The sequence below is a fragment of the Hippoglossus stenolepis genome, chromosome 14 (genome assembly GCF_022539355.2).
Source record: "Hippoglossus stenolepis isolate QCI-W04-F060 chromosome 14, HSTE1.2, whole genome shotgun sequence".
In the NCBI taxonomy this organism is placed as follows: domain Eukaryota; kingdom Metazoa; phylum Chordata; class Actinopteri; order Pleuronectiformes; family Pleuronectidae; genus Hippoglossus; species Hippoglossus stenolepis.
In genome coordinates this window covers 1,584,578-1,612,296 of record NC_061496.1, presented here as the reverse complement: position 1 = coordinate 1,612,296, position 27,719 = coordinate 1,584,578, and the positions used below count along the sequence as shown (strand labels likewise).

At 45.5% G+C, this 27,719-nt stretch overlaps 1 protein-coding gene across 2 annotated transcripts in view; it reads left to right on the top strand.

The window, feature by feature from the left end:
• pik3r3b (phosphoinositide-3-kinase, regulatory subunit 3b (gamma)) overlaps nt 1-27,719 on the top strand; it is a 163,909-nt gene that overhangs the window by 56,532 nt on the left and 79,658 nt on the right. For both annotated transcript variants that reach the window (XM_035176540.2, XM_035176538.2), the window contains exons 5-6: nt 16,781-16,912; nt 24,847-25,039. In XM_035176540.2, coding sequence (XP_035032431.1) covers nt 16,781-16,912; nt 24,847-25,039 — 325 coding nt within the window. The remainder of the gene's footprint in view (nt 1-16,780; nt 16,913-24,846; nt 25,040-27,719) is intronic.

Genomic DNA, 27,719 nt, shown 5'->3' with positions numbered 1-27,719 from the left:
GGAGACGGGACGGTGGAACAACACGTTCAACTCCAGCTCCAGTCTGATGTCACGGACTGGAGCTGATTCACTGCACATACTTCTCCTGTTTCCTTTAATATGCACATGGGAGTTCAACCTGTTGGACTGGACTTTGGTCCTGATCTGCAGAATCATGCAAACTGTCTGAATCCTCTGTGGAGTCATGAGAGACGTTTTCAGACACGAGCTCTGAAGCAGGAGATCGTCCAGGTCCGACTCAGGCAGGACGTGACGTTTAAATCCTGCTGTGGAAAGATCAGTGTGCGAGGATATTTGTATACTTATTGGGTTTTTGTTGCAGTTGTTCACTTTGAGTTTGAGTTTTCAGGACACGATCCTGCTGTATTCTCACCTGGAGTCTTTTGGCAGGAGAAGCTCCAGAGAATGTCCTGATTTCAGCTCCGATATAACAGATCTGATGTCAGTGGATGATATTCACGGTCCTGCAGCGTTTCTGAAAACAGATTTCTCTGTTGGAATCAAAGAAAGTTGTAAACACAAGTTAGAATTTAGTTTTGTGTGATACCTCGAGCTCTGAATCAGCCCATTGGCAGCTCACAGATCAGTGAACTGCACAAAGCAGCGACGTGTCAGGATCGAAGACTCTTCTCTTTTCTATTGTTCAATAATTCTCTAATTTCTACTTTTCTTACCATGATTAGAGATTTTTTTTAAGGACCAAGGATTTAAGAGGCATAAATCAAAACAGCAAATATAGATTTTTTTAGTTTTCTCAAGTCTTTGGTTTTCAAAGAAACAAAAAGAAATAAAACCATGTTGTCAGTGTTCATTCAGGAGGAGCTGGACGACTTTTGGGCTTCAAAATAAAACACACAGCGATGATTCAAACGATGAAAATCTGATCCATCACTTTAATGTTTCATCCAGGAAATTCTTTTCTTTTCAACAAACAGGATGTCGAGACACAGAAGTGGATATTTGTCCTCAGTGGGAAACTCCCAGCAGATAAACTCTACATCTCTGTGAGAACAGATTTGGTGGCTCCAGCAAACACACTCATATATATATACATATACATATACATATACATATATACACCTGTCGTCCTTGGGCAGTGGGGGTCAGCGTGAGGCCGAAGACATGCACATACTCACAGCAATTAACTGACAGGAGCTGACATGTGGGCACTCAGAGGAATTCACCATGCAGGCCTGACACGCACCCCCACATATAGGTTGAGACAGGAAGGGGCTGCACGAGAGGAACCCGGCGCACGTTCTGCTGGAAGATGCAGAGAAATGCAGCTGCTGACATCCCACAGTCCCACGGAGAGCTGTAACACACATGGACAGATCCTATGGAATATACATGAAGAGCAGGAGCTGGTGCACAGATCTGTGCTGACAAGTGGCTGCGAGGTCACATGAACACACACAAAGGGGGAGTTTGGCGGGAACGGCGGCGGCGGCGGTGGAGGGGAGGGGAGGGGAGGGGAGGGGCGGAGCGAGGACAGTGTGATGTTTGAGGAGAGAGGAAGTTCAGAGACGTCGTACAGAATCACGTTTTCAGCGTTTTGCTGGTGATGTCGTGCAGATGAAGGAAATTAAACAAAAGGGGAAACGGTGTCACTGTCCGAGTCGTGATCAGGAAGTTAGAAACACTGAGGTCATAACATCAGCCCCCGAAAAGAACCCCCTCACTGTACAGCTACTTCTAACAGGAGACAGAACGTGTTGCTCCAGAACCTCCTCAACACGATCATCACTATTTTAACCTCTGAGATCTTCACCAGGCCGATGGCGTCAATCATCCAGACGGTGATTGGCGCCATCGTCAGATGTTTCCCTGCGCAGTTTCATAATGAACCCAAACATTAAAGATCACATTGTGTTTTGCTCCGTTGTTACGTTGTGAAGACGTGAGCAGAACTGTTGTCAACACGCTCGCTCACGCTATCGTCCGTAAAGTTTTTATCGTCCACGCAGACGGTCATGGTTTCAGCTGCGGTTGTGCACGTTCAATTCTCTCTCTCATGTTAGAACTTGTGTTTCACTCTTCAGTCTGTGAACTTGTCCCTCGGAATTCGTTGCATGTGAGCGTGCACGTGCACCCCCGCTGTAGATTGAATGAATTCTGTGGGAAACGCTGCAGAGAAAGTGAAGCTAAATTCCTGGATTCGCCCGTTTATTCAGATCCGCAGCAACTTTTAATGAGATCACCCCAGACTCAAACCACTTCCTCCCAGTACAGCTGGTGGTAATTTGCTAAATCCTGCTAACCAACACACAAACCATTTGTTCAATGTTTTTTTATATGAACTTCTGCAGATTTCTCTAACAAACATGATCACAGACGAGAAACACGAGGTTGAACTGGAGGTGAACTTCAGATTCAGGATTAGTGTGTGTACTTTTGTTATAGTGCGACTTGAGTAAAACTTTTTACATTTGAGTTTAGAAACTTTTTATTCCCTTTGTACCTTGTGTGTGGATCAGAGTCCTGAAAACAAACTAATATCACGTATGACGTCCTTGTGTCTGTGTTCCATGGATGTGTCCGGATCACGTCGGGTCGAGGGGAGTTTGGAGGCCCAGTGAAAACTTTGGGCTACGCGTCACGTTCCTGTTTGTGTGTGTGTGTGTGTGTGTGTGTGTGTGTGTGTGTGTGTGTGTGTGTGTGTGTGTGTGTGTGTGTGTGTGTGTGTGTGTCCTGCTCGGGGAGTGTGGTGCTGCCTCAAACAGATAAATAACAGAACCTTTGATGATAATTGTTGTTCTTCACGTCACCTCTCTGTGGGTTTAAATAGTGGCTATTTTAAATATGAATTATCTTATTTACTCATGGTTATGATTTTAATATAATCTTTGTCAATTGAGACGTAAAGTAAAGTTATTATTAAGACATATTCACAGCTTTGTCTTGATAGTTTTCTCCACGGTCCTTCTCAGTTTGTGTGTTAGTGACGATCAGAAGGTGAAACTACCACCGAAGGTCAGAGTTGAACCATGTGACTCCAGAAACCGACCAGAACCCGTTGAGACTCTGAAGGTGATGACATCAGAACATCCGAGTGTCGCAGAGCCTCTTCTGTTTCACGGATCTTTGTTAGAGCTCGATGCAACAGCTCTGCAGGGAGGGCGAGCGAGCTGCTGCAGTGCTCTCTCTCTCTCTCTGTCTGTTACTCTCTCTCTCTCTCTGTCTGTTACTCTCTCTCTCTTTCTGTCTGTTACTCTCTCTCTCTCTTTCTCTTTCTGTCTGTTACTCTCTCTCTCTCTCTCTCTCCCTCTCTCTCTCTCTCTCTTCTGTCTGTTACTCTCTCTCTCTCTTTCTGTCTGTTACTCTCTCTCTCTCTCTCTTTCTGTCTGTTACTCTCTCTCTTCTGTCTGTCTGTTACTCTCTCTCTCTCTCTCTCTTTCTGTCTGTTACTCTCTCTCTCTCTTTCTGTCTGTTACTCTCTCTCTCTCTCTCTCTCTCTCTGTCTGTTACTCTCTCTCTCCTCTCTCTCTCTCTCTCTCCCTCTCTCTCTCTCTTTCTGTCTGTTACTCTCTCTCTCTCTTTCTGTCTGTTACTCTCTCTCTCTCTCTATTTCTGTCTGTTACTCTCTCTCTCTTTCTGTCTGTTACTCTCCTCTCTCTCTCTCTCTCTCTCTCTCTCTCTTTCTGTCTGTTCTCTCTCTCTCTCTTTCTGTCTGTTACTCTCTCTCTCTCTCTCTCCCTCTCTCTGTCTGTTACTCTCTCTCTGTCTGTTACCTCTCTCTCTCTCTCTCTCTCTCTCTCTCTCTCTCTCTCTCTCTCTCTCTCTCTCTCTGTCTCTCTCTCTCTCTCTCTCTCTCTCTCTCTCTCTCTCTCTCTCTCTCTCTCTCTCTGTCTGTTACTCCTCTCTCTTTCTGTCTGTTACTCTCTCTCTCTCTCTCTCTCCCTCTCTCTCTCTCTCTCTCTCTCTCTCTCTCTCTCTCTCTCTTTCTTCTCTCTCTCTCTCTCTCTCTCTCCCTCTCTCTCTCTCTCTCTCTCCCTGTGTGTGTAATGGAACAACATTATGTAACAGGGAGTTGTTGAATTGCACAAAAACTCTCAGGCTGTTCCACAACCTCAGATGTGTGTTTGTGTGTTTGTGTGTTTGTGTGTTTGTGTGTTTGTGTTTGTGTTATTTTTCTTCTGCAGTGTTTTGTTGCTTTGCTGCATGTGTGGAATATTTTCCTATCAAAGCGAGGACATATTTTCTGTGTGTGTCTGTTTGTGTGTGTGTGTGTCTGTTTGTGTGTGTGTGTGGAGAGCATTACCTCATCAAGTTGACCTGCGATTGGTACACGGCCCGCTGGTTGCCATGGTGATATCTAGCCTTTTTTAGCCGGTTGGTTCTGCGGTGCCCACACAGAGCGAGTGTGTGTCGGCCCAGTAGCTCTCAGTGTGTGTGTTCTTCTGTCTTTGTGAGGACCAGACTTCGACAGCTTCAGGGTGACGACATGTGTGAAACGTGACTGTTGTGGACGATGAGCCCACGGTGAAATGTGAAGACATATTTTCCTAAACGGGGACAATTTAGGAAAATGAGGACATTTTGCAGATTGCGGGGGTGTTGTGTGTTAGGAGTGTGAGCATTCTCAGGACGTGGAGACATTTTAAAAAGTGTTTTATTCACAGTGAAGGTGACTTTAGTTCAGGGACAACGTCTCAGGAAAGTCAAGACATGTTTGGACTGTAAGGACAAAATTAGGGGACATGTGAGGACATTATTGAAAAACAAGGACATTTTTGAAAAGACGGTTTGTATGTTTTTAAGAATGAGGATGTTTTAAGGAAACAGAGAATATGTTTTGACTATAAGATCATTTCTACCGTGCAGGTCTCACTGGGTCGTGTGCAGTGTGTGATCTGCACTCGATGTTTCCACAGGTAGTGTGTGTGTGTGTGTGTGTGTGTAGCGTGAGGTTTGTGTTCTGAGTCCGTGCATCTTCTGCTCCGACAATAACAATAATGTATGAAATGCGAGAGTTCTTTTGTGTCACAATTATTTATGTTTGTGAGTTTGTGACAAATGTGACAGATAAACATTGAACCTGTGGTGAAAGATCTTCTTTTTTTTTTTTAAACGAAAATGGTCTTGGGCAAGTGAGGACGTCTTACAAAGCGAGACGAGGACATTTGGAAAGTGAGGACAGTTTAAAAGCAGCGAGGACATTTTGTCCCGCCATCACGTCTTCTACCGACTTTTATTACAGGATTAAGATTTCAATATTTCATTAATGTCCTCACAAGCATAGAAGCACAGACATATAGGAATTTACATTTACATCACTGCTGGGTTTGTGTGTTTGTGTTTGTTTGTGCACTTCGACACAGTTTGAATGTGTGTGATTTTTACATGGACACACGCACACACACACACACACACACACACACACACACACACACACACACACACACACACACACACACACAGTGGGCACTCTGTGTTTTGGAAACGATGACTCATGTTGGCTCAGACTGTAGCAGAGTGAACACACACACAAACACACACACACACAAACAAACACACACACACACACACACACACACACACACACACACACACACAAAACAAACACACACACACACACACACACACAAACACACACATGCAAACGATCAATAATCATTAATTTGTGTGTAATAATTCCTCAAACTTCTCTCTCCTCCTCTCTTCTCTCCTCTCTTCTCTCCTCCTCTCTTCTCTCTTCTCTCTCTTCTCTCCTCCTCTCTTCTCTCATCCCTCTCTTCTCTCCTCTCTTCTCTCCTCCCTCTCTCCTCTCCTCTCTTCTCTCCTCCTCTCTTCTCTCCTCTCTTCTCTCCTCCTCTCTTCTCTCATCCCTCTCTTCTCCTCCCTCTCTTCTCTCCTCTCTTCTCTCCTCCCTCTCTTCTCTCCTCCTCTCTTCTCTCCTCTCCTCTCTTCTCTCCTCCCTCTCTTCTCTCCTCCTCTCTTCTCTCCTCCTCTCTTCTCTCCTCCTCTCTTCTCTCCTCCTCCTCTCTCCTCTCCTCTCTTCTCTCCTCCTCTCTTCTCTCCTCTCTTCTCTCCTCCTCTCTCCTCTCCTCTCTTCTCTCCTCCTCTCTTCTCTCATCCCTCTCTTCTCTCTCTCCTCTCTTCTCTCCTCCTCTCTCCTCTCCTCTCTTCTCTCCTCCTCTCTTCTCTCCTCCTCTCTTCTCTCATCCCTCTCTTCTCTCCTCCTCTCTTCTCTCCTCTCTCTCTTCTCTCCTCCCTCTCTTCTCTCCTCCTCTCTTCTCTCCTCCTCTCTTCTCTCCTCCTCTCTTCTCTCCTCTCCTCTCTTCTCTCCTCCTCTCTTCTCTCCTCCTCTCTTCTCTCATCCCTCTCTTCTCTCCTCCTCTCTTCTCTCCTCCTCTCTTCTCTCCTCTCCCCTCTTCTCTCCTCCTCTCTTCTCTCCTCCTCTCTTCTCTCCTCCTCTCTTCTCTCCTCCTCTCGGCTCAGACGGATGGAGACGTTTCTTTCTTCTTCTAATTTGTTAACTCTTCTCCTCTAACAACCCATCAACCATTAAATAATCCTTTATTCCGCTGCACCTCCTTTATGTACTCTTCATCTCTCCCTCCCTCGTCCCTCCTCGTCCTCTATCTCTTTTTCTCCTCCCTCTTTTTATTCACTCATTCATCACCGTCCCTTTTCCTCCCCTCCCTGCCTTCGCTGACAGGAGCCGCTGAGTTCAGCAAAACACAAATTAAAAGCCAACCCCCTTCTTCTCCTCCTTCTCTTTTTCTTCCACCTCCATCCCTCCGTTCTCTCCGTCCATCCTTCCTCTCGTCTGTCGGTCGCCCGGCGCAGCTATTGGTCGGAGGTGATGTCACCATCTTGCTCTGGCGCCCGTCAATAACCTATTAGAAGCGTTTTTACACTCGGCTGGGGAGCGAGAACGTGGCGCCGCAGAATCTCTCTCTCTCTCGTGTGTGAGCAGGAAGCAGGAGAAAGACGGAGATTTAATAATAGTGATGAGTGGTCCTTTGTCACCAGGAGCAGGAGGTTTCATGTCATGTCAAGGAGATGAGAAGAAAAGCTCAGCAGCTCCCTCCTTCGTCTCTGAGACGTCTCGTTTCACCGGGGAGAGAAAAGACGAAGTGGAGACGTGTCTTTGCATCTCTCGTCTCTCGGTGGAGCTGACACAACTCTGTCTCCTGAAATTACATCCTCGGCTGAAGGTTTCATTTTCACAGCCGCTGCCAGTGGGAGGAGGAGTCAAGCTGTGGAGGTCGGGGGGAACTTCAATCGAAAAGTTTGAATTGTGTCCCAGGTCCGACACAAACATTTGTCTTTTCTGACCCTGAACTTCAATCTTCATCTTCCCCAAACCTGCCAAGTGCACATATCGGACTTTTATTCATTTTACTACAAACTCTCCTCCTCTCCTTCCTCCACCTCTCCTCTCCTCTCCTCTCCTCCTTCTTCTCTTCTCTTCTCTCTCTCCTCTCCTTCCTCCCTCCTCTCCTCTCCTCTCCTCCTCTCCTCCCTCCTCTCCTCCTCTCTCTCCTCTCTCCTCTCCTCTCCTCCTCTCCTCCTCTCCTCTCTTCTCTCCTTCCTTTCTTTCTCCTCCTCCTCTCCTCCATCCCCTCCTCCTCCTCTCTCCATCCCTGTATGTTCCTTCCTCCCGTCCTCTCCTCCTCTCCTCCTCCTCTCCTCTCCTCCCCTCCTCTCCCTCCCCTCCCCTCCTCCTCCTCTCTCCATCCCTGTATGTTCCCTTCCTCCCAGTGATTGTCATGTCCACCATATGTTTCCCAGTAACATGAACGATACCTGTGGCTTCACCTTCTGTTTGCTTATCTCCTTTTCTCGGTTTCTTCTCCTTGACATTTTATTACGTCATATCTTCTTCTCTCGGATGGTTTTACTCCAGCGAGGCTTTTACAGGAGGAACTTCCTGTTAGAACTTCCTCAGACGTGTTTGCTGGATTGATGCTGCAAATCACAAGTGATTGGAGTTGAATGAAAACTGAGTTTCTGTCCCTGCTGTGGAAAAACATCCTGAATTACATCTTCTGTTCGTTGGGATTTTCTCGAATTCATAATTTCAGATTGTAGATTATTTAAATCGACATCAGAGTTGAAACCAAATGAAGAAGAGTAACAAAGTTCACATGAACACGGATCATGGATTATTCAACAGAAACTGAATATGATATCACGTCGCAGCTGTATTTTAGTTTTCTTGTTTCTGGAGCTAGTGGAACATCTCGACTCGGCAGAACCTGAGTTTTTACCCTCGGTCTAAACTCTGTTCCTCAGCGTCGCCGCGGAGATGATCAGGCTCAGATCAGCTGGAGCGTGAGACCAACAACCACCAGGTCTGAGTGAGAGCTGACGAGCTGGTTTCTCCTCTCAAGCTGATTCTCTCTCTACTCGTATTAACTTCTGGCCTGTGGGTGAACTTCCTTTCTCTCTCAGTCTGGTTCGGCTTCTCGCTGGTCTTTGTTCCGTCGGGGTGAGAGTCTCTATCTTTCCCTCCGTGTTGTGATGTCTGTGTGAGCGTGTGAGGCGAATGCCAAGGACGGCCTCGGAGACGGGAGGTGAGCAGGTTCACCAACACAGATATGTGCACACTAACACGAGCCGCACACTTTCACACACTCACCAGCCGTTGTGCAATATTTGAGTGTTTTCACTTCAGAAGCCGAATGAGTTCAGAGGGTTCAGATTGAGATGATCGCCCCGAGGACCCTTCAGCCTCGCTCACTTCATTCTGTGGTCGGCCAGAGGAATAAAGCCTTTCTTCTCTTTCTCACCTTTTTCTTTCCGGTTCATTTTTCATTATTAAATCATCAGGAGCTTCTGGTTTTATTCTCAGTTGCAGCTCTGAGCAGAACAATGGACAATGTTGGCCTCGTCCTCTGACCCTGAAAATGAGCCTTAATCACGCGGAAATAGCAAATATTCATTTATTTTTCATATTTTTAATAGAATTTAATCTCTATATAATAACAGATGGGACATGAACCAAGCAAAGAAATCAATGTAATTGGCAAATACATGTTTCTTCTTTCTACTTTCTAGTTCTTATCACACGAATGTTTGTTTGGTTTTCATTAGTTTAGCTGATCATAAAAACAGCGTGTAACGTCATGATTGACAGCTGACACTGACTCATGATTGGTCCAATACGTTTATCGGAGGACGCTTCATCACCTGATGTCTCCTGCACAGACTCCAAATGACGTCATCAGGGTAAGATGGCGGCTTTCACATCCACATGTTAGTTTCATTTCATTAGTCGGAGGAAATGGAGAAGCGTTAACATGGAGGAGGTGTGAATTATGACCTATACTGCAGCCAGCCACCAGGGGGCATTCGACAGTCTTGAAGTGACTTCGATAAAAAACAATGCAATTTTATTTATAAAGCACCTGTCACTCACAGAGGTAGTTTCACTGGGATGAGTTTACATATGATCAGGACTTTATGATCTGATGATACATAGACCTTTTCATCCCCCCCACACTCATTAAAGCACCATTTTATTCTCCGTCTTCTGCTGAGTCATAAAAAAGTGGAACCAAGAGGAGAACCTGTAGAGCCTTAAATCAAAAGTGGCCAAAACTCTCATCTCTCTAAAGGTTAGAAACTTCTCTGGATGAAGAAAACATGTAAGAGAACATGCTACATGTTAAGTGCACGGTAAAACCAGCTGTTATTGGCAGATATGCATAAAGCAATCAAACATGCTTGTGTACGTGCATAAACACACGTAAACCCAGAGTATCTGCAGCTCCATTAAAAAGTGTAATAAAGTTTGAAGCTGCAGTATTTCACCAGTAGCAGTTCCAGTGTCTTTAATGGCGTCTTTAAATGTTTAATGTTTCCTCATGTGATCTGTGGGTCTGAGCTGCGTTCACGTGTTTGGGCTCCACAGTCCAGAGGATTCCATTTGACTGAAACTGGCATTAAACTGGTCACAATAATAAACATTAAAAACTGGAACATGAATCTTGTAAAAGCATCGTACAGTGTGTACGCGGCTCCAGGATATTACATGTCAAGAAAGGCTCGATGAAATGTGGATGTTATCTCGTGTTAAACACACAGAATACGTCTTCCCTGAATTAGAGCTCGGGCTGTGGAGCTCTTTAAAATAAATGCTGCTGAAAGACGTTCGAGGACGATACACGATTTAAATCTATAGGCGACTCAGGAGAGGAATTCTTAGTGTCAGCACAGGGACTGGATGACGCCAGCAGGGGGCCCCGGGGCAAAAACCAGTGGTGGGCCCCTGTTGATCCCCCCCCCGGCTTTCTGTGCACCACATTTATCCTTGAGAGAAATGCTTCTCTGTTGTATTTAACATATTCTCTGTTCCCGCTCTCACTCTCAGCCTCAGCTTACTCACTGATATTGGATTTGCTGGGACCAACTTTTCCAGAACTCCTCTGTTCACCGTGTTGCAGCTTTTCCTCTGATGATTGTTCGATTGAGTCGCAGGCGAGCGCGGACGATCACACAGCTTTTATAGTGCAATAAGATTGTGACAGGAAGTGCACACAACGCACAAACACATCCCTGAGAGGAAAACACACAATGCTCAAAGAGGAACACAGGGGCTGGGTGTATTACATGTATCTGATTTAACCCTGCTGCCGTCAGTGTGTACGAACACGTCTGTCTTCTGTGGCAGCTCTGGATATTACGGCCTTGGACGGCACACAGAAGGAGTTCAGAGAGACGAGGTCCTTCGCCGGGTCATTGAGCGTCACTGAGCGTCTTGGCGTCACTGGCGTCGTTCAGGAGGACCCGACCTCCATACATGTTCTGTACCTGTGTCCTCTGCCTCCTGATGACAGAGACACAATCAGCCTTCTGTCCTCAAACGCCTGCAGCAGTGTCCTCAACAGCAACAATCAGAGAAATGAAAACAGACCTTGCTTTTCTTCCGTCTTGTTTGTCTGTGATTTGACGACCTTGACCCTCTTCAGAATAATAACTGTCAGTGTTGTCTGAGCAGAACATGAATCATTCACACTCATCATTACTTCTCACTGACGGCTCTTTGTGTCACTACAATGCCCAGTAGTCATTTCAAATGTAGGATGGAAGTTGCCAGTAGCCGTGGTTATGACTTATTAGCATTTACACTTCTTCTCACTCGCTGAATCAAGTCTCCTCGATATCCAACTGTAAATATCATGTCTGATAGTTACGCTTCAAAATCAGTCGCTCACATTAAGCACCATCTTGAAACTACAGAGAACTGGCTTTCGTACCGACAACCTTCTCGCTGTGAGACAACGGTGCTAACCGCTGCTCCACCGTGCCTCTTGCATCTTCCAAAAGAGTATAATTCTCAGTGTCTCCAGAATTCTGTTATTTACATGTAAATCGTTTATCTCTTTTTTGTTTGTATGCAATTTTATTAACCTATATTTTTATTTCTATCTATATTGTGGTAGCAGCAGTTTGAGCTGCCCAATTAAAGTGTATTATTATTATTACCAGCTACCATCAGCCCACCCTGATGAATCATCTGGTGCACATCAGAGTTCTCACTGTAACGTCTGACAGTGTTTCCTTAATTAAGAGTGACTTCACTTGACCTTCGGATCAGGAGAAACTCTTCTTCTCCATCTAACACCGTCTAACACCAGCCAATCAACCGCTCCTGCCAAATGGATCTTCTGTAAATGCAACAATCCAATAACTACTGACCCAGCTCCACTCCATTCATCCGTCCATCCATCAATCCTTCCTCTCGTTCATCCGTCTGTCCACTGATCCACGGCCGAGCTCAAACAGCCTTGATGAGCTGACAGAGGGATCGAGTGCACAGAGGAAACTGGCCACGCACGTGTTTTTATCTCCAGTGATACGATCTGAGAAGAGAGAGAAAAAGTGGAGTTAAGAAAACAAACGGGAGAAAACTCGAGATTGAGGAAAAGGACAGAAACAGATTGAAGGTTAAGTGGCCGGATGAAGTTTTTCCTTTGGGAGGAAAATCTGAAAAATCAGCTTGAACTTGTGGAAGCATCACAACTTCTGCATGAAGTGATCATCAATCATCACCTATTTGGGCACGAGCGTGCACGTAGCTGAGTGGAGACGTGTTTCTGTGATTCTGTATTTAGGTCACGACTTAATCAAGTTTGTTAGCGAGCAGGGAAAGTGACGGCTGCAGAGACTTTAAGGTGAAGGTGAAACAGAGGATGAAGACTGTGGATGGAGAGAGAGAGAGAGAGAGAGAGAGAGAGAGAGAGAGAGAGAGAGAGAGAGAGAGAGAGAGAGAGAGAGGGAGAGAGAGAGAGAGGATTGAATTGATCTGGTTTCCCTCCCTCTCCCTCTGAGCAGTGTGTTGACCGTGGCCCCTGAGCCCGACTCTGTTTCATTAGAGCAGGTGTGATTAAAGTCGCCCTCGCCACGCCTCACCTCACCCCTGTGACATCACTCAACCCGGCAGAGCTCTCACTCCGTTAACTCGCCCCCGGTGGGAAACGGGGGTTTAGAGCTACAGGCCTGTGACTAAGATGTGAGCGAACAGTCGCCTGACGTACATTAGAATTCATTTGAAGTGGTTTCTCTCTCCGCCTGAAGTGTTAAGTCCAAAGTTTACTGTCCTGTTCTGCAGCACTTTCACTTTATTCACCAGAAAGTTTCTAACTGTGTCAAAAAGACATGAATTACACTTTGGACGTTTTCACACTTTGGTCCAAAACATCAGGTGTGAAAGGTTCCTCAGAGCAGAGGAGGGGTTCTGGGTCGGGATCCAACTGAACCATGGTTCTGTAGTACTGTAGTACTGTGGAGTACTGGAGTACTCTGGATTAATGTAGTACTGTGGAGTACTGAGTCTGAAGGTAATAGTAAAACCATCATGATGCCAAACTGACAACTCTAATTCTTTAGTCCCTAAATCACAATGTGAAACCAAAACGATCCAGATCCAACGAAACAAACACATGAAGCTTCAGACTCTCAGGTGTGAAAACAATTAAGTTAGTTCACTGTTAATGATAAAATTGGGATTTGAGTTTAGAGTCATCAGTGACACTCCTGAACTTCTGTATGTTCCATAGCTGGAAACATACAGTCGTTGTCTTGTCTCCATTTGCAACAAACAAGTCTTTAACAGATATCCTCTGTCCTTTGTAGCAGCTCAACACAGGCCTGTACATATCTAACTCCTCTGGGCTCAGACACATGTCAGCCTGATTAATATCCTTTCTACAACATGATTATTACCCATTTGAGGGTTATTTAAAGTGTGTGAACCTGCTAAATGAGTCTATTGGCTCCTTCCACACTGCAGTAGATTGTGTCTGAGTGACAGCGAGCCACTAGCTGCCGTGCAGACGGGTTCAATGGACCCGTCTCTGTGGGCTCTGCTCCTGTCAGTGTCTGAACCGCTGGAGATGCTTTGTTTGCTAAATGCATGTTGGGGCTGCAGACTGTGAGCAGGTCTGCACAGAGGCTGCAGCTCTGCAGACGGGCTGTGGGCAGCTGTGGAGACACGGTGTCGCCGCAGGGTTTCTGGTTTGAGAGCAACCAGAAACGTGACGGGACAGATGAACGTTTACAGTGTTACAAAAGGTACAAAACGTATTTAGTTTAATGAAGTAGATAAGATATGATAAAAACTGTATTGATCACACACTGGTTTATTCCCATTAGCCATGCTTCTTGAATTAGACCTCGTTTGGAGTGATGTGACATGTGGTTAACGCTGAACCTCCGATCGTAGCTGATTCTCACAGTGTTAAACGTTTCCATGGTAACAAAGAGCTCCACCGATTGTACTTGACATTGCTAGTAAGTCTACACTGGATGGTTAAAATATTGTGGCTGATAATCAGTATCAGTATAATTACGATTTTTACTTCTGGAAACAAACTGTTGATCTCAAACTTTCACCTCATCTTTACTCAGCCTGGTTTCTCTGGTTTCTTTTAATCCAGCTCCGGTTCATCTGCTGGTTTGTGTTTGTATCAGACACCAATTTTCTTGGTGTCTGATACAAACAAACGGCTGATTTTGTTCTGCACAAAAAAAACTATTAATATTAAACGATTTTCATCGTGGATTAAAAATAGTCACACTCAACATAATGTGAATGCCTCTATGGTAAATTCTTGTAAAATCGTATTACTTATTTGTGTCCACATTCACAGCTCTAAATAATGGACCCAGTCACTTCAAACACATCATGTGCGCTGCTCCAGAACAATTGTGCCCTGTTGCTGTTAGCGTGGGAACGATCGACAGTCGTGTCTCAGCAAAATGTGTCTTGAACAAGCAGTTTGTGTCAGTGCTGCCGCTCGGCCCCTCCGCTCTGCAGCTGCAGCGAACTCATGACCGGCCAACACGTCGTCTGGACTCACACATGCAGCAGCTTCTGCACAGCGACTGTCAGTGTTACACAGCAGATACACAGAGGCGTCTGTGTTACTGTGAAACTAACTTGAGCAAGAGGAAAGGTTTTCCTTTCAGTTTTTGTATCAACCTAAGATGTAACACAGTGTAATATGAAGAACTGCTCATTGCACCATATAAATAATAAGTTCACCACCGGGTTTCTTAGAGCTGTGGATGTTTTTCACCTGAACTTCGTCAGCAGGTGACGAGTTTGACCGGTTGAGTTCAAAGTTTCACTTCAAAGACTCAAAATAACTGAGTGCAAACTTATTTCTTCAATTTATGTTTCCAAGCTCAGGAATAAATAGGAGTAAATGCTGCATAAATACGAACAGATAACTTCATTGTTTTATTTTTACATTTCCAAGACGTTGCCACTCATGTGACGTCTGCGGTGAACGATGCTTTCGGCCTGTTTACGATGAAATATAACAACAAGACAGGAATTCAAGGTTAACACATCTCGCTGCGTATGCATTTTAAAAATCAAAAGTCATCTAATGAGTAAATCTGCTTGGTTATCGTCTCAGAATATTTCCTGACAGCTGGATGTTTTTTAGACGGATTTTAAAGAGTCACCGAACAACTGAGAGTGAAAGAAAGACGCTTGTTTGTGTGTAAATTTTCTTGCAGGGAAATAAAATGACTCAGGTGCAGCAGGCGTCACAACGAGCTGGTGCTGTTATCACCTGCACAAATCCCAACCTAATAAAATACACCTCCCTCAAATTAACAAACTACAATCTGCTCCTCGGGAAACAAATTGTTTTATGCACCGCGTCCCACTGAAATAGCAAATTTGCTCTGTCTGGGTGTCGGGGGTGGACTCCCCAGACGAATCACTGCACAGGAACACAGGCCTCAGCGCGCTGGTGTGAAGAGGTCATCCATTGATATTAATGGCCTGGTGGTTTACTGGCCTGTGGTGATTGGTTGGGTTTATTCAGGCATTAGTTAGAGGCACAAATCAATGGGATCTAACAGCCATTTTGAGTCCAGGGGGTCCGGTGCATATGGTGCCGGGGGAGGTGGAGGTGGAAGAGGAGGATGAGGATGATGAAGGGTGGAGGGGGAGTTCACACAGTTTTTACTCATGTAGAAGTACAGATACTCGTGTAAGGTATTTTTTTACTCTAGAAAAGAAAAGGGAGAGAAACAGACGAAGGACGGAAAAGGAGTGGAAGATGAAAGACAAACAGGAGAAAGGTCGAGGAGGAAGAGGAAGAGGGGAAGCAGGAGGACGGAGAAGGGGGAAGACGAGAGGAGGAAGAGCAGAAGAGGAAGGTGGAGGTGAAAGATGGAGGACATCAGGAATGTCCAGGTTTGTCCTCTGCTGATCTGCTGCAGTGCTCCCGTACAGACAGGGAGGCTGTTCTCTGTTTCGTCTACCGGAGGATAAACGTGTGTTTTCTTTGACGGTCGAGCATCTCAGCATCTTCTCTATCTGCGGCTGCTGAAGCGTTTCCCCTGTTCCCAGAAGAGTCCAGAGACTCTGATCAGATCCCGACCGATCAAATCCCACTTTGATTTTTCCTGAAGAGAGATTTTGGCCGAACCCGTAACCCAAGCAACAGAATACCAGAAGTAGTGCCAACGGATTTAATGATCTATCTGAGTGCAAGCGCAGGGTTTCAAGTGAGAACGATAATACATCTGTAAGTCCTGCTCCTTTTCCTCCAGTTTGAACAGTTCAGCTTTAAGTCCTGGGTGTTTACTTGAAGATGAACTAAACTAAAGCCTCAGGGCTCATTGTAGAGATACATCCACAACTCTATGATTTAATTTCATCGACTCTGCTACAGATACGTCCACACTTCTTCATTTGAGACCTGCTGAAACTGAGAAGTTACAAAACGCTGCTGCTCCAGGTTGAGTTTGAAAACTCACTCACTGTAACTTCTGTATTTTACAACAATACAACTGTTCACATGTGGATGAGTCCAGATGTTATTACAGCAATCGGAGACAGTTCCTGTGTCCAGGTTGTCTTCCTGTTTACACCCAGACAGTGCACATGAGAGGTCACGTGGATTTTAGCCTTGTCAGCGTGGACAGGGATTAGATACGGAGCTTGTGTGGACAGAGATTGTTTTAAAGTCTGAACGTAGCCTCAGAATATTTCTTGACCTGCCGTCCTGCAGAAAACCTGAGGGACAAACCCTGGAGTTAGTTGTAGTTGTTTGAAAGTGCATACAAAGGTTACTCACATTCACTTTGCTCAAGTTTCTGAGTGAAACTTGTGACTCTGCTCTTTCACTCCCCGACATGAGAGTCACTTTTCACAGACTCTCTGCCTCCGGGCTCCTGAGCCCGTGTCCTCAGAAAACCCAGCGTGGTAGCCCAGCCGCTCAGAGAGGCCAGGATGAAAAACAAATATCACACGTTTAATCTCCTGCTGTCTCTGTCTGTCTCCGCCCTCTTGTCCCCTCAGACCCGCTCTCAGTGGATCTGGACCAGTATGATGTGGTTTCTCTGACCGAGGCTCTCAGAGGTTTCCTGCAGGACCTGAGCGGCCCCGTCATCCCAGCCACAGTCTACAGCGAGCTGGTCTACACCGCTCAAGGTACAGTGCGGTTCACTGCGACACACACACACTCACTGAGGTTAGCTCAGGCTAACGTAGCATTCAAAGGGCAGTTCACACAACAAAATAAAGATCCTCTGGTGGTGGATCATAGCGAGATTTATGGTCTCAGATATTCTCCTCAGATTTACTCACCATAACAACAAAAATAATAATAGACAATGGATGGATGGATATCAGAAAACCTTTATTCTGAAAGTTATTCATTAAATCCAAAAGAATGTGCACGGTTCAAACTTTTTGTATTCGATCGAAACAAAAGAGATTTTAGAAGATTATCCATCTCTACCTTTTATCCTTTGAGAACGTGGGCGGAGATGGAGCCAATCCCAGCTGTCATTGGACAAGAGGCTGGGTGAACACTGGACTGGTTCCCAGTGTGTCACAGGACACACGGAGACAAAACCATTCACACACTCACAGCTATGGTCAATTTAAAAAGGCTTGAGTTCGTTCCTTGAATTAAAAGTCAGCTCATTCCTGATTATCTCAGTGTTTCTGAGAGGGACGAGTAAAAAAAACACCTAATTAAAATGTATTGACGTGTTTTACTTGCAATGGAAAGTCGATAAGAACAAGACACAAGTGAAACAGTTTGGGAAGTAAAACACAACGATGACCCACATATAAGTCAAAGGGTTTTTAACCTGCAGCTAGAAGCAGCATTTCCATGGTCGGGCCCTAGTTTCAGCCTCCAGCTGCTTCCTCAGTCATGCGCTCTCTTTAGCCTCCGTTCTCACGCAGGGTTAAACTCTGGAGCTAAATCTGAGCTTAGGCTTTCACGGCTCTGCCACTCGATCTGAGCGCCGACACCCGTCACACCTGACAAGTTTCTGCCATTTCCCCAAATACCCTCAAACCAGGCTAATGTCCCGGCAGCTTCAGGATCCAGTGGAAGTCTCGGTTTCCGTGCACTTGACCTGCAGGTTCCCCCTCTCACCTGCGGCGCACCTCGCCCAGCAGGCCCTCCCCTCCCCGGCTTTTAAGGGACTCTTACACTCTCATCCATGTTTCATGAACCCTCCCCTGGCATTCGCAGTTTGGGGCTTTGCGTGCTGGTGTGTGGAAATAAGAGAGAGTCAAAAACCGGCACACACATGGATGGTTGAACAGACCAATGGCGTCGTGAGTTTGCAGGAAGTTCACTCTGACTTCCCCGCAACCTTCTCCCAAAAATATTACTGGGCTAAGCTGCTCGACATGATCTCCAGCTGAAAACCCCCTCAATTATGTAAGTCCTCTTCTCTCTCGTTAAGTGGCAACCCTTTTTTCTGTTTTACTTATTCATGGCAACATTTTAAGTCCGGATAAACCACTTTAAAAGGATGCATCAAGTATTTTGCAGAGGTCGTCCGAGGTTAAGCCCGATGAAATTGAACTTCTGATTTGGGAAGGGGGTCACCCGAAGAGCAAAGAGCGATTTCTTCTGTGAAAGGATGTAATCAGAAGGGCTCTCGAGGCCTGAAGCATTTCATTTGTACGCTGAGGATAAGTCACGTAATAATATTGAGGGATCCCCGAGTCTCTGCTGTGTTCAGGTGTTTGCTTCACTCCATCATCTGCTCTACATGAACCAGAGCTTCTGATGGATTCCTCAGTAAAGATGTTTCTGTAAATCTCTCACTCTAGTATTTCCTGCTTGTGCTCATTTCCTTCGCTCCAGTTTCAGCTTCTGCTCTGCTCATGTGAAACTTTTAAACTTTTTGTGCAAGTCCGTCAAAATTCTCCAACTAACAGAGAACCGGATGTGGTGCCGACGGATTTAATTATCTATCTGAGTGCAAGCGCAGGGTTTTGAGTGAGAACGATAATAAATCTGAACGTCCTGCTCCAGAATAAAGTCCTTACTCCTGTTGAGCGTTAAGATCAGAGGATGTCGCTCCTTCTTAACGTCTATGAGACAACTTGTGATTGGTGAAAATGGGCTTTACGTATTTCTGTTTAAGTTTTAATCTTATTATTCATTATTCATCCTGTTAATTTTGGCTCTTTTCTGTTTCGGGACCAGGTTTATTTTTACTCTCTGACGTCGTCACAGTGAAAAACAAACTGTGGTCGTCTCTAAAATTACTGTTCACTTCTTATCTGGTTTTCATGGTCGTGTGCTCCAAGATTATTTTTAGTTTGACTTGTATGAAGCAAATTCATCAAACAGAAACTTCTTGTTTGTTGAGTTTTAATCTGAACTCGTGAATCTGTGTGTGCTCCAGTCTGGGGGGGGGGTGATTAAAACCACATGGACGGACTCAGTAAAATGTTCTTCATATAAAGACAGCCACTGTCTGTCCGGTCTTAGTCTGATCCCGGAGATTTGCTGATGCTGTAATAGTTCCAATCCCCTCTGCTCCTCTTGTATTTGCTGCCCCCCCCCCCTCCTCTGGTCGTCCTGCTCTCCGGGAGTCCAGTCATCTGCTCGTCTGTGTGATCCGAGCTCCGGTCGCTGGCTCATCGTGGGGAAATCCCCGTGCACCGTTACAAGTAGAGATAACATGTTTCAGATTTGTGAAGGGATTTCCAAAAGCCCTCTGTGCCCCACAGACCTGCCAGTGGCACCAGCGCCATGCACACACTGGTTCTTACTAGAATCCACTCTGGGGATGTGTGTGAAAAGGTAGTTTGGCCCGGATCAGGTTCAACACTTTAAAAACATGTTCAGTAACAGCGTAACCTTGGTTCTCTGAGTGAAACCTTATTCTGTGTTCGACAACAAACACGACGTCAATGCACAGAGGAGACTAGACACACATCTTGAGGCTCTCGCCCACGAGGTGATAAATATGAACTCGAGCAAAAACTTCCCATGACGTGATGTCAGGAAAGTCAATCAGCGTGAGAGTGAACCTCAGCTGACTCCAGTCGTGGAACTGACCCGAGCCGGGAGGTCATCAAACCAGCCGCTGATCAGCCTCAGGTAACATGAAACAAAGCTGAAGACGGTGAAGGTCTCCGAGCCTCAGGGCGATCATGTGGACGCACATATGACGCCGCTGGCTTCTCCGGCGTCTCCAGGACATGAACATCGTAGTAACTGAGGTCACTTCAGTCACTCTCTTTACTGGAGGAGAGAATATTCAGGGACGTGTTTACTCAAACGATCAATGTGAGTAAACACGTCCGGATCCTGTGACATCGTATTACACGAGTAATACAACGTGAAAATTCACTTTGTATTTGGTGTGAAGGCATCATTAGAGAACTCAGAGACGTCTGTCTATCAATTAATTCAACGCCAGCAGCTGTACTATAACAAAAAAACAAAATGGAAACAAAAATATATAAAAAAACTAATATACTTTGAAGATGTGGAATCAGATCGGAACACAGTTTAACGAGTATCTGAAGCATTTCTGATTTGAACATCTTTATTTATGTGCATCATTTAAGTCCCATCACTTTCTATTTCAGAGCAGTGTTCGTTCTTTTGTTGATTTTCTGCGAACAGAAGAATTAAATTAGTTGTCATCACATGCTGTTTTCCTGCTGTAAACCTCTCGTCTGCCGCTGCAGCGTCTCACCACAATCTGCCTTTTGTTCTCAGCGTGTTGTTGTGTTGATGCTGTTTCAGATTCCAGGTCAGTCAGAAGCTTCAAACTTCTCAGGTTCAGTGTTTGAGGTGTTTTATTTTCTAAATCTAAAAGTCACAGAGCAGGTTTATTCTCACCACCCGTCTGCTCCTTCATCCTCCGTCTGTCTTTAGCCTCCGAGTCACTTATCTTCATAATTTAATCTGAGACCGTCACTTCCAACCTTCTGCCCTCTCTCATTAGTTAACCTTTAATGGTCAAACCGAGGTCATCGTCTGAGGGGACAAAGGCCAGCTGGACCACTCTTAACTGACCAGTGTCCATCTGGACCTGAGGACGAGGGGACGACACAGACAGACAGTCAACTCATCACATTTACATTCATAATATAACAAAATGAACATAACATGTGAAATTAACTTTACATGTCTGTTCGTTAAAAGTCATGAAAATGTGAACAATCTACAAAATTGTCCCGTTGATAAACTTTAACCCATTTCCCCACAACACACACACACACACACACACACACACACACACACACACACACACACACACACACACACACACACACACACTGTCCAGTTGTCCAGTCTCCTGTGGGACCAGATGTACAGACCAAGTACCAAGTTCCCTCTCCAGCCTTGACCTGTACTGACCAGCAGGGTCAACCCCAATCCATAATAACAGAGTGTGTGTGTGTGTGTGTGTGTGTGTGTGTGTGTGTGTGTGTGTGTGTGTATGTGTCAGGTAGTGGTCAGACAAAAGAGGTGACTTCCATGACCCCCATCAGGCTGCAGCAGATTGTCACACATCCATCACCGCCCACACACACACACACACACACACACACACACACACACACACACACACACACACACACACACACACACACACACACACACACACACACACACACCTCAACTGTCCCTGAACTTCCTCCGTCTCACACGCTCCTGAGCTCCTGAACAGAAGCTCATATATCAAGCATCACCTTTTTTTACATTTTAAATAGTTTTTCTCGTGTTATGTAAAATATTATAATCCTGATAATATTTCTTATATTAAACATTGTTTTGATTCTATTTATGTTTGAACACATAAAAGACTCAAATATCACGCTCAAACTTTTCAAAGCTGAAACTCCCCGTTAGCTCAAAGTGACTGAAAACTAACAGAAGGAAAACCTGATTTATAAAGTATGGTTGAATGTGTTTAAATTGGTTTTAGATGTTTAAACGCTTCCTGTACGTGTAGAGCAACACACACTACAACACACACCTACACAAAGCACAACAAATACACAAATTATACAAAACCACTTGACTCCGCCCACTGAAACCTCTTGACCTGTCCTATCTGTCCGTCTGACCTTTGACCTCCGGACACCAGCCCCCAACATGGAGACTCACAGGAGAGATGTGGAAATACATGGTGGAGACCAGTTGTGTCCGCTCCAGGCACCAGATCATTTTACTGTGTAAATTATATTTAATAAGCTGATTAAAAAATACATATTAAATCAAACTAGAGGTTCCCCCTGACCAGACAAATGGAGTAAATTGGATGTTTTTAGACTTTGTTTTAACGCTGAGGTTTTCCTGGTTCTCCAGCTCTGTGAGAACATCCGGTTCTTCTGAAGCTCGGTTCTCTCTCTTCTTCTGTCTCCAGTCGTTCTTCTCATCCCTCTGCTGTCGCTCTGTCGCTCTGTCTCTTCCTTCAGCTCTCTGCTGTCGCTCTGTCTCTTCCTTCAGCTCTCTGCTGTCGCTCTGTCTCTTCCTTCAGCTCTCTGCTGTCGCTCTGTCGCTCTGTCTCTTCCTTCAGCTCTCTGCTGTCGCTCTGTCTCTTCCTTCAGCTCTCTGCTGTCGCTCTGTCTCTTCCTTCAGCTCTCTGTGTCGCTCTGTCGCTCTGTCTCTTCCTTCAGCTCTCTGCTGTCGCTCTGTCGCTCTGTCTCTTCCTTCAGCTCTCTGCTGTCGCTCTGTCTCTTCCTTCAGCTCTCTGCTGTCGCTCTGTCTGTCTCTCTGTCGCTCTGTCGCTCTGTCGCTTGTCGCTCTGTCGCTCTGTCTCTTCCTTCAGCTCTCTGCTGTCGCTCTGTCTCTTCCTTCGTCGCTCTGCTGTCGCTCTGTCTCTTCCTTCAGCTCTCTGCTGTCGCTCTGTCTCTTCCTTCAGCTCTCTGCTGTCGCTCTGTCTCTTCCTTCAGCTCTCTGCTGTCGCTCTGTCGCTCTGTCTCTTCCTTCAGCTCTCTGCTGTCGCTCTGTCTCTTCCTTCAGCTCTCTGCTGTCGCTCTGTCTCTTCCTTCAGCTCTCTGCTGTCGCTCTGTCTCTTCCTTCAGCTCTCTGTTGGCACTCTGCGTTATTGGAATTGATCTGAAGACTGTAGTTCCCGCGCAGAGGGCCGACAACACCGATAGCTCGTACAGTCGATCAATACATATCAGCCGTCTAACACCTGGATACATAACGGGACACATGCAGAGCGCTGTTCGACAAGCAGATGTGTGGAGCGGCTGCAGACACACAAACACCTCAGGTTTCCACCGGTTTCATCTGCTAACAACACACTTTCTATCCTCTGCAGACAGCAGGCTGTTTGTTTGTGAGGTTTTAACCTTCAATGAACTTTGCATAATAACAAGTTAGTCTTACGGTGGCAGCGTAAGGTTAAAGTGAAGGTCAGAAGAGGGTCAGAAATGTGGTTCAGCATGATCAGGCAAATTGTTATGAACCCGAAGCTAAATGCACACGTCTTTAATTTGTGAGCAGAGACGTTTGGAAACGAAGATGCAAATAGCCGTGTTCTTTTTCGACATTTCCTTCCCTGATTCGTCAACTCTTCCTCCAAGAAAACAAACAGCATCAACCTTCACTATGGTCAACAACAGTTTCCCTCTAAATAAAGATGGACGACACGTCCCCACTTCCTCCCACTCTCCAGTAATGAAGCCAAAATATCTCGGGTACGAACGTCACCATCTTGAGCTTTAGGAGTGAAAGTCTGTGCAGAATTGATCGACCAATCATGAGCCAGTGTCATCTGTCAATCAGCTCAGCTTGTTTTAATGTCGTCAAATAACTAAAATGACAATAAAACAATATAATTCTCTAAATGTCCAGAACTTATTTCCTTCCCTGACACTCCATCATGCTGACTGGAAGAGACTCATCTCACCAGCGCAGACTCAGCGATGTGTCGAGACGACAGTATCTGCAGAAGGAGAAGTTTGTAGTAAACGAAAGCAGACGCTCAGATTCAGACAGAGATAAATGGTCGTGTGGTTTCTTGTGCAGAACGATGCGTCTGCTGTTGAATGGCAGATCTGTGCTCTCCCACTGAGCCTCCCTGTCGTAAAGCGAGCGCGCAGCAGGCTCGGCCACAGATGTTTTCTTGTTTGCAGCTTGTTTGCGGTGGTGAGGGTCCTGTGGTGAGAGCGCTCGTCAATACGTCTGGTCCTCTTCAAACACGGCCCATTGTCTGAGCCCCGGCTAACACAAGGGAAGGACTCGGTTTTATCCCCGCGCCGCCTCCCGCTGGGACCCTGTTACAAGCGTCCGCACACGAGACCCCTCACATTCTTCTTGGTGTTTCCTCAGAGCGTCTGTCAGGGTGGCTGGCAAACCGCTGGCTGCTGGACTGAGTCTGAATTCAAATGTGTGACTCCCTGCCAAGGCCGCGCGTCCCGTCAGACGCAGAGAGCTGTTGCACGCCTGGATGGATGTTGATGGAGATGCTACTCAGCGAGCAGCGCAGCAGGGACGGCTGCTCTGTGCTCTGTGCCTTCCAGTGAGAAGCTGGAATATGTTTTAATATGAGAGGTGTTTATTCACGCTGTCTGCTCGGCTTTCACCTTTCACTCCGTCTGATCATTGCTCTTTTAATGAGACATATTTTAAAATATATACTTTTGCAAACAGTTGGTTACTAAAATATGAATTTAATAATATTAATATAGATAAATATATCAGAGAGAATAGTTTATCTCTTGTTCTCCTCTGTCCCACCCCCTCCGCTGGGGCACGGGGGGGAGCTCCTGCTCAGTCCAGGATGTTTTAACCAAACTCAGCATGAAGACCAGAAGCCTGTGGTTTACTGTCTCACCGAGATAGTAAAACAAAAACCTCACACAACTCCGAAGCTCGTGGGTAAATCGGTGATTTAGAAATGAATATTTTCAATTGGCCCCCGAACATTTCCAAAAGAAAATGCTGCTCTGCTGCTTCTGAGGAGGAGGAGTCGTCTCTTCAAACCTCTACAGGTGGTTCATGGTCATGAGTTAAACCTGAAATATGAATCAAATATTCTATGAACAACTTAAGTAAACATCAGTACTTAAATAACACCAAGTCTTAACATGGTGTTCCTAACAAAGTGCTCCCTGTTGCTGTCTTACAGAGAGTCCGAGCGTTGAGGAGTGCGGCGAGAGGCTGAAGAGGATCCTTGAATCTCCCAGCATCCCTCAGGCCAACCACCAGCTTCTGGTCCACCTCAGCAGACACCTGGCCCGGGTCAGCCAGCACAGCCCGGCCGGCCCGCGGCTGCTGGGCCAGACCTTCGCCGAGCTCGTCTTCAAGAACTCTGCTCTCAGGTGAGGAGGGTTTCACTCCTCAGTCAGTCATGTCCACATTCCATCTCTGACCGTGCAGCTCGTACATCGACTGACAGGTGAACTCACGGTGTGTTTAAAGTGCAGGTAACCATAGCAACGGTCGTGAAGTTTCAGCGGTTTTTACTTTACTACAAAAACTCTTTAGACCACTGAGGAGGATTTGCTCTTTAACAGCTTTTAAGAGACACATTTTCAGGTGTAAAGAAATCGTCCCGTGGAGGAAACTCCATTTCACCTTGTTTACCTCTGATTTGATTTCCTGTGCTTCTGGTTTTATTCTTTAAATTCAGATCAGGTGTAAATGTTCGCTTGTTTATCACAAACTGGGGAAACAACTTCCCCTCAAGCAGGAAACAGGAAAAAACCTTGAGTCACAGAAGAAGAAACTCTGTAAACCACCGGCTCTGGAAGGAATTTCCCCTGAATGTAATTCCCCGTTTAAAGTTTCTTCTTCTGTAACATCTCCTCATCACAGAAACACAGGAGCCTCCTGGAGAAGTCAGCGTTAAACCACGATTACCAGTTTATATCATTTCATCCCAGTTTATATAAATCCTGTTTTGTTTCTGTTTGGTTCAGTGCAAAGCTCCGAACAACACGATGCTGACATGTGGCCGTCAGATGCATGAGTCAGAGTCGTAGTGAATTTAAAACGTGTAAATCATCCGTCTGGTAACTGAGTCAGAAACTGAGCGAGAACCAACGTGAGCTGCTGAACGTCTTTGTAATCTTAGCTTCAGTGAATGTTCTCAGGTCGTTCATGTGAACACGATTACTTAGGAACGCCTGGAGGGAATTTCCTGGTATGAACGTTCACTTTGACTCATGGATGAACTGGTCAAGTTGGTGGTTGAAGGTCAAAGGTCAAGGTCACTGTGACCTCGCAAATCAAGTTGGTGAGATTTATTTTTATTAACCTTCGTTTTATCTTAAGAATCCTTTCTAATTTGTCACAAATGTTCAGTTGGACTCACAGATGAACTGGATTTGTGGGGTCAAAGGTCAAAGCTCAAGGTCACAGTCCCCTCACCAATCATGTTTTTAGCCTTTTGAACACAACGTCTCAAAATCTGCCTTCAGGGGACGTCTTCACTTTCTGACCCTCGGACTCAAAGGTTCACCGAGCGATTCAGCTGTGTGTTCACACCTGGTGTTAACATGTGTCCTGAATCTGATAAGAAATAATCATGTGCATCGTTTGTGTTGGCAAAGACCAGATGATGTTGTGTTTAACCCAGTGTGAGTTTACAGATGTGTCAGTGTGTTGGGGTTCGAGTCAGGAGCAGCTGAACCAAGGACTCTTCAGATTTTACCAATTAGAGAAAGTATCAGATCAGGGTTGTGTGGACACTGAGAAGAGGAACTGCAGCGGGTCGGAGACGTCAGAGGATGACGTGAAGATCCAGATCTGCTCTCACACAGAGAGAAGAATGTGACCACATGCGATCCAGACCTCTGAATGGGATCTGAGAGAGCAGATCTCGTTAGGATGCTCTCAGACCTGACTCTGCCGTCCACTTGTGGTCGGATCACTCAGGGCGTTAACACCTGAACCGGGTCAAAGCTAACTCTAAGTCCACAGGTTTGTACCTTGGACTTTTCTTAAAGAATCTTATTTTCCAACACAGTTTTTCTTTTGTTCTGACGACTCGTGTCCGTGTTGAAGAGCTGAAACCCTGGACACTCACAAAAGACCTTCACCACATATATCACCACTTCTTCTACAGATCAGACAGCGGAGCAGTGATACTGTGAGCGAGTCAAACCAGAGCAGAAAACACTGACGCTCTAAACTCAACTCTGTCACGTCACTTGTCATTTTGCTCAAATCAAAACATGAAAACCACAAGTGAAGACGTTGTTCACTTGTCACATACGCTCTTTAGCTTCTCAACAATGTCTTTATTCTTCCCTTTTGTTGCGTAAAAGCTTTGATTATTCCGACCACAGTCACTTCTCCTCGGTGTCTCACAGTGTTTGGGTGGAAAGAAAATCCCCGTTTCATTCAGCGTTTGTGAAACGGCAAAATAAAGACGGAAAAACATTTGTGGCTGAATGTTCGGCACTAATGTGGCTCTTTGTTCTGTTGTTATAGTTCAATCAGCTCCTGCTCACAGGAACATGAAGACACGAGATTTGGCTCAGATCTAAAATCCTGTCGCAGAAGTCTGAGCGTTAACAAGGCAGATGGTGTTGTTTTGTTCCTCTGTTCTAAACTCGCCTCTGTCTGATTCCAGAAATTACCAAGGCATTTCTCATTGTAGCAGTGTGTGTGTGTGTGTGTGTGTGTGTGTGTGTGTGTGTGTGTGTGTGTGTGTGTGTGTGTGTGTGTGTGTGTGTGTGTGTGTGTCTGAGATGTAGTGTAGCTGTCAGTGAGTCAGACGCTGTTTTTTTCGTAGCTCGGTCAAACAATCCACTCCTGACGTGCACAGCGGGCGGAGGAAGAGCGGATCAGGATATCTGAACCAGATGTGTAGAAACGTTAATTAACCCTCGACCGTTCTGCAGCGTACTGGATTTTAAATGAAGGTGTCGGAATATTTGATATTTTCTCATCATAAATTATCATGAAAAGACCAAATAAGACAAACTAAATATGTCTTGATCTCTGATGTTTCTTATTCCTCAATGACTTTAGTTAAGATTCCTCATTGATCCA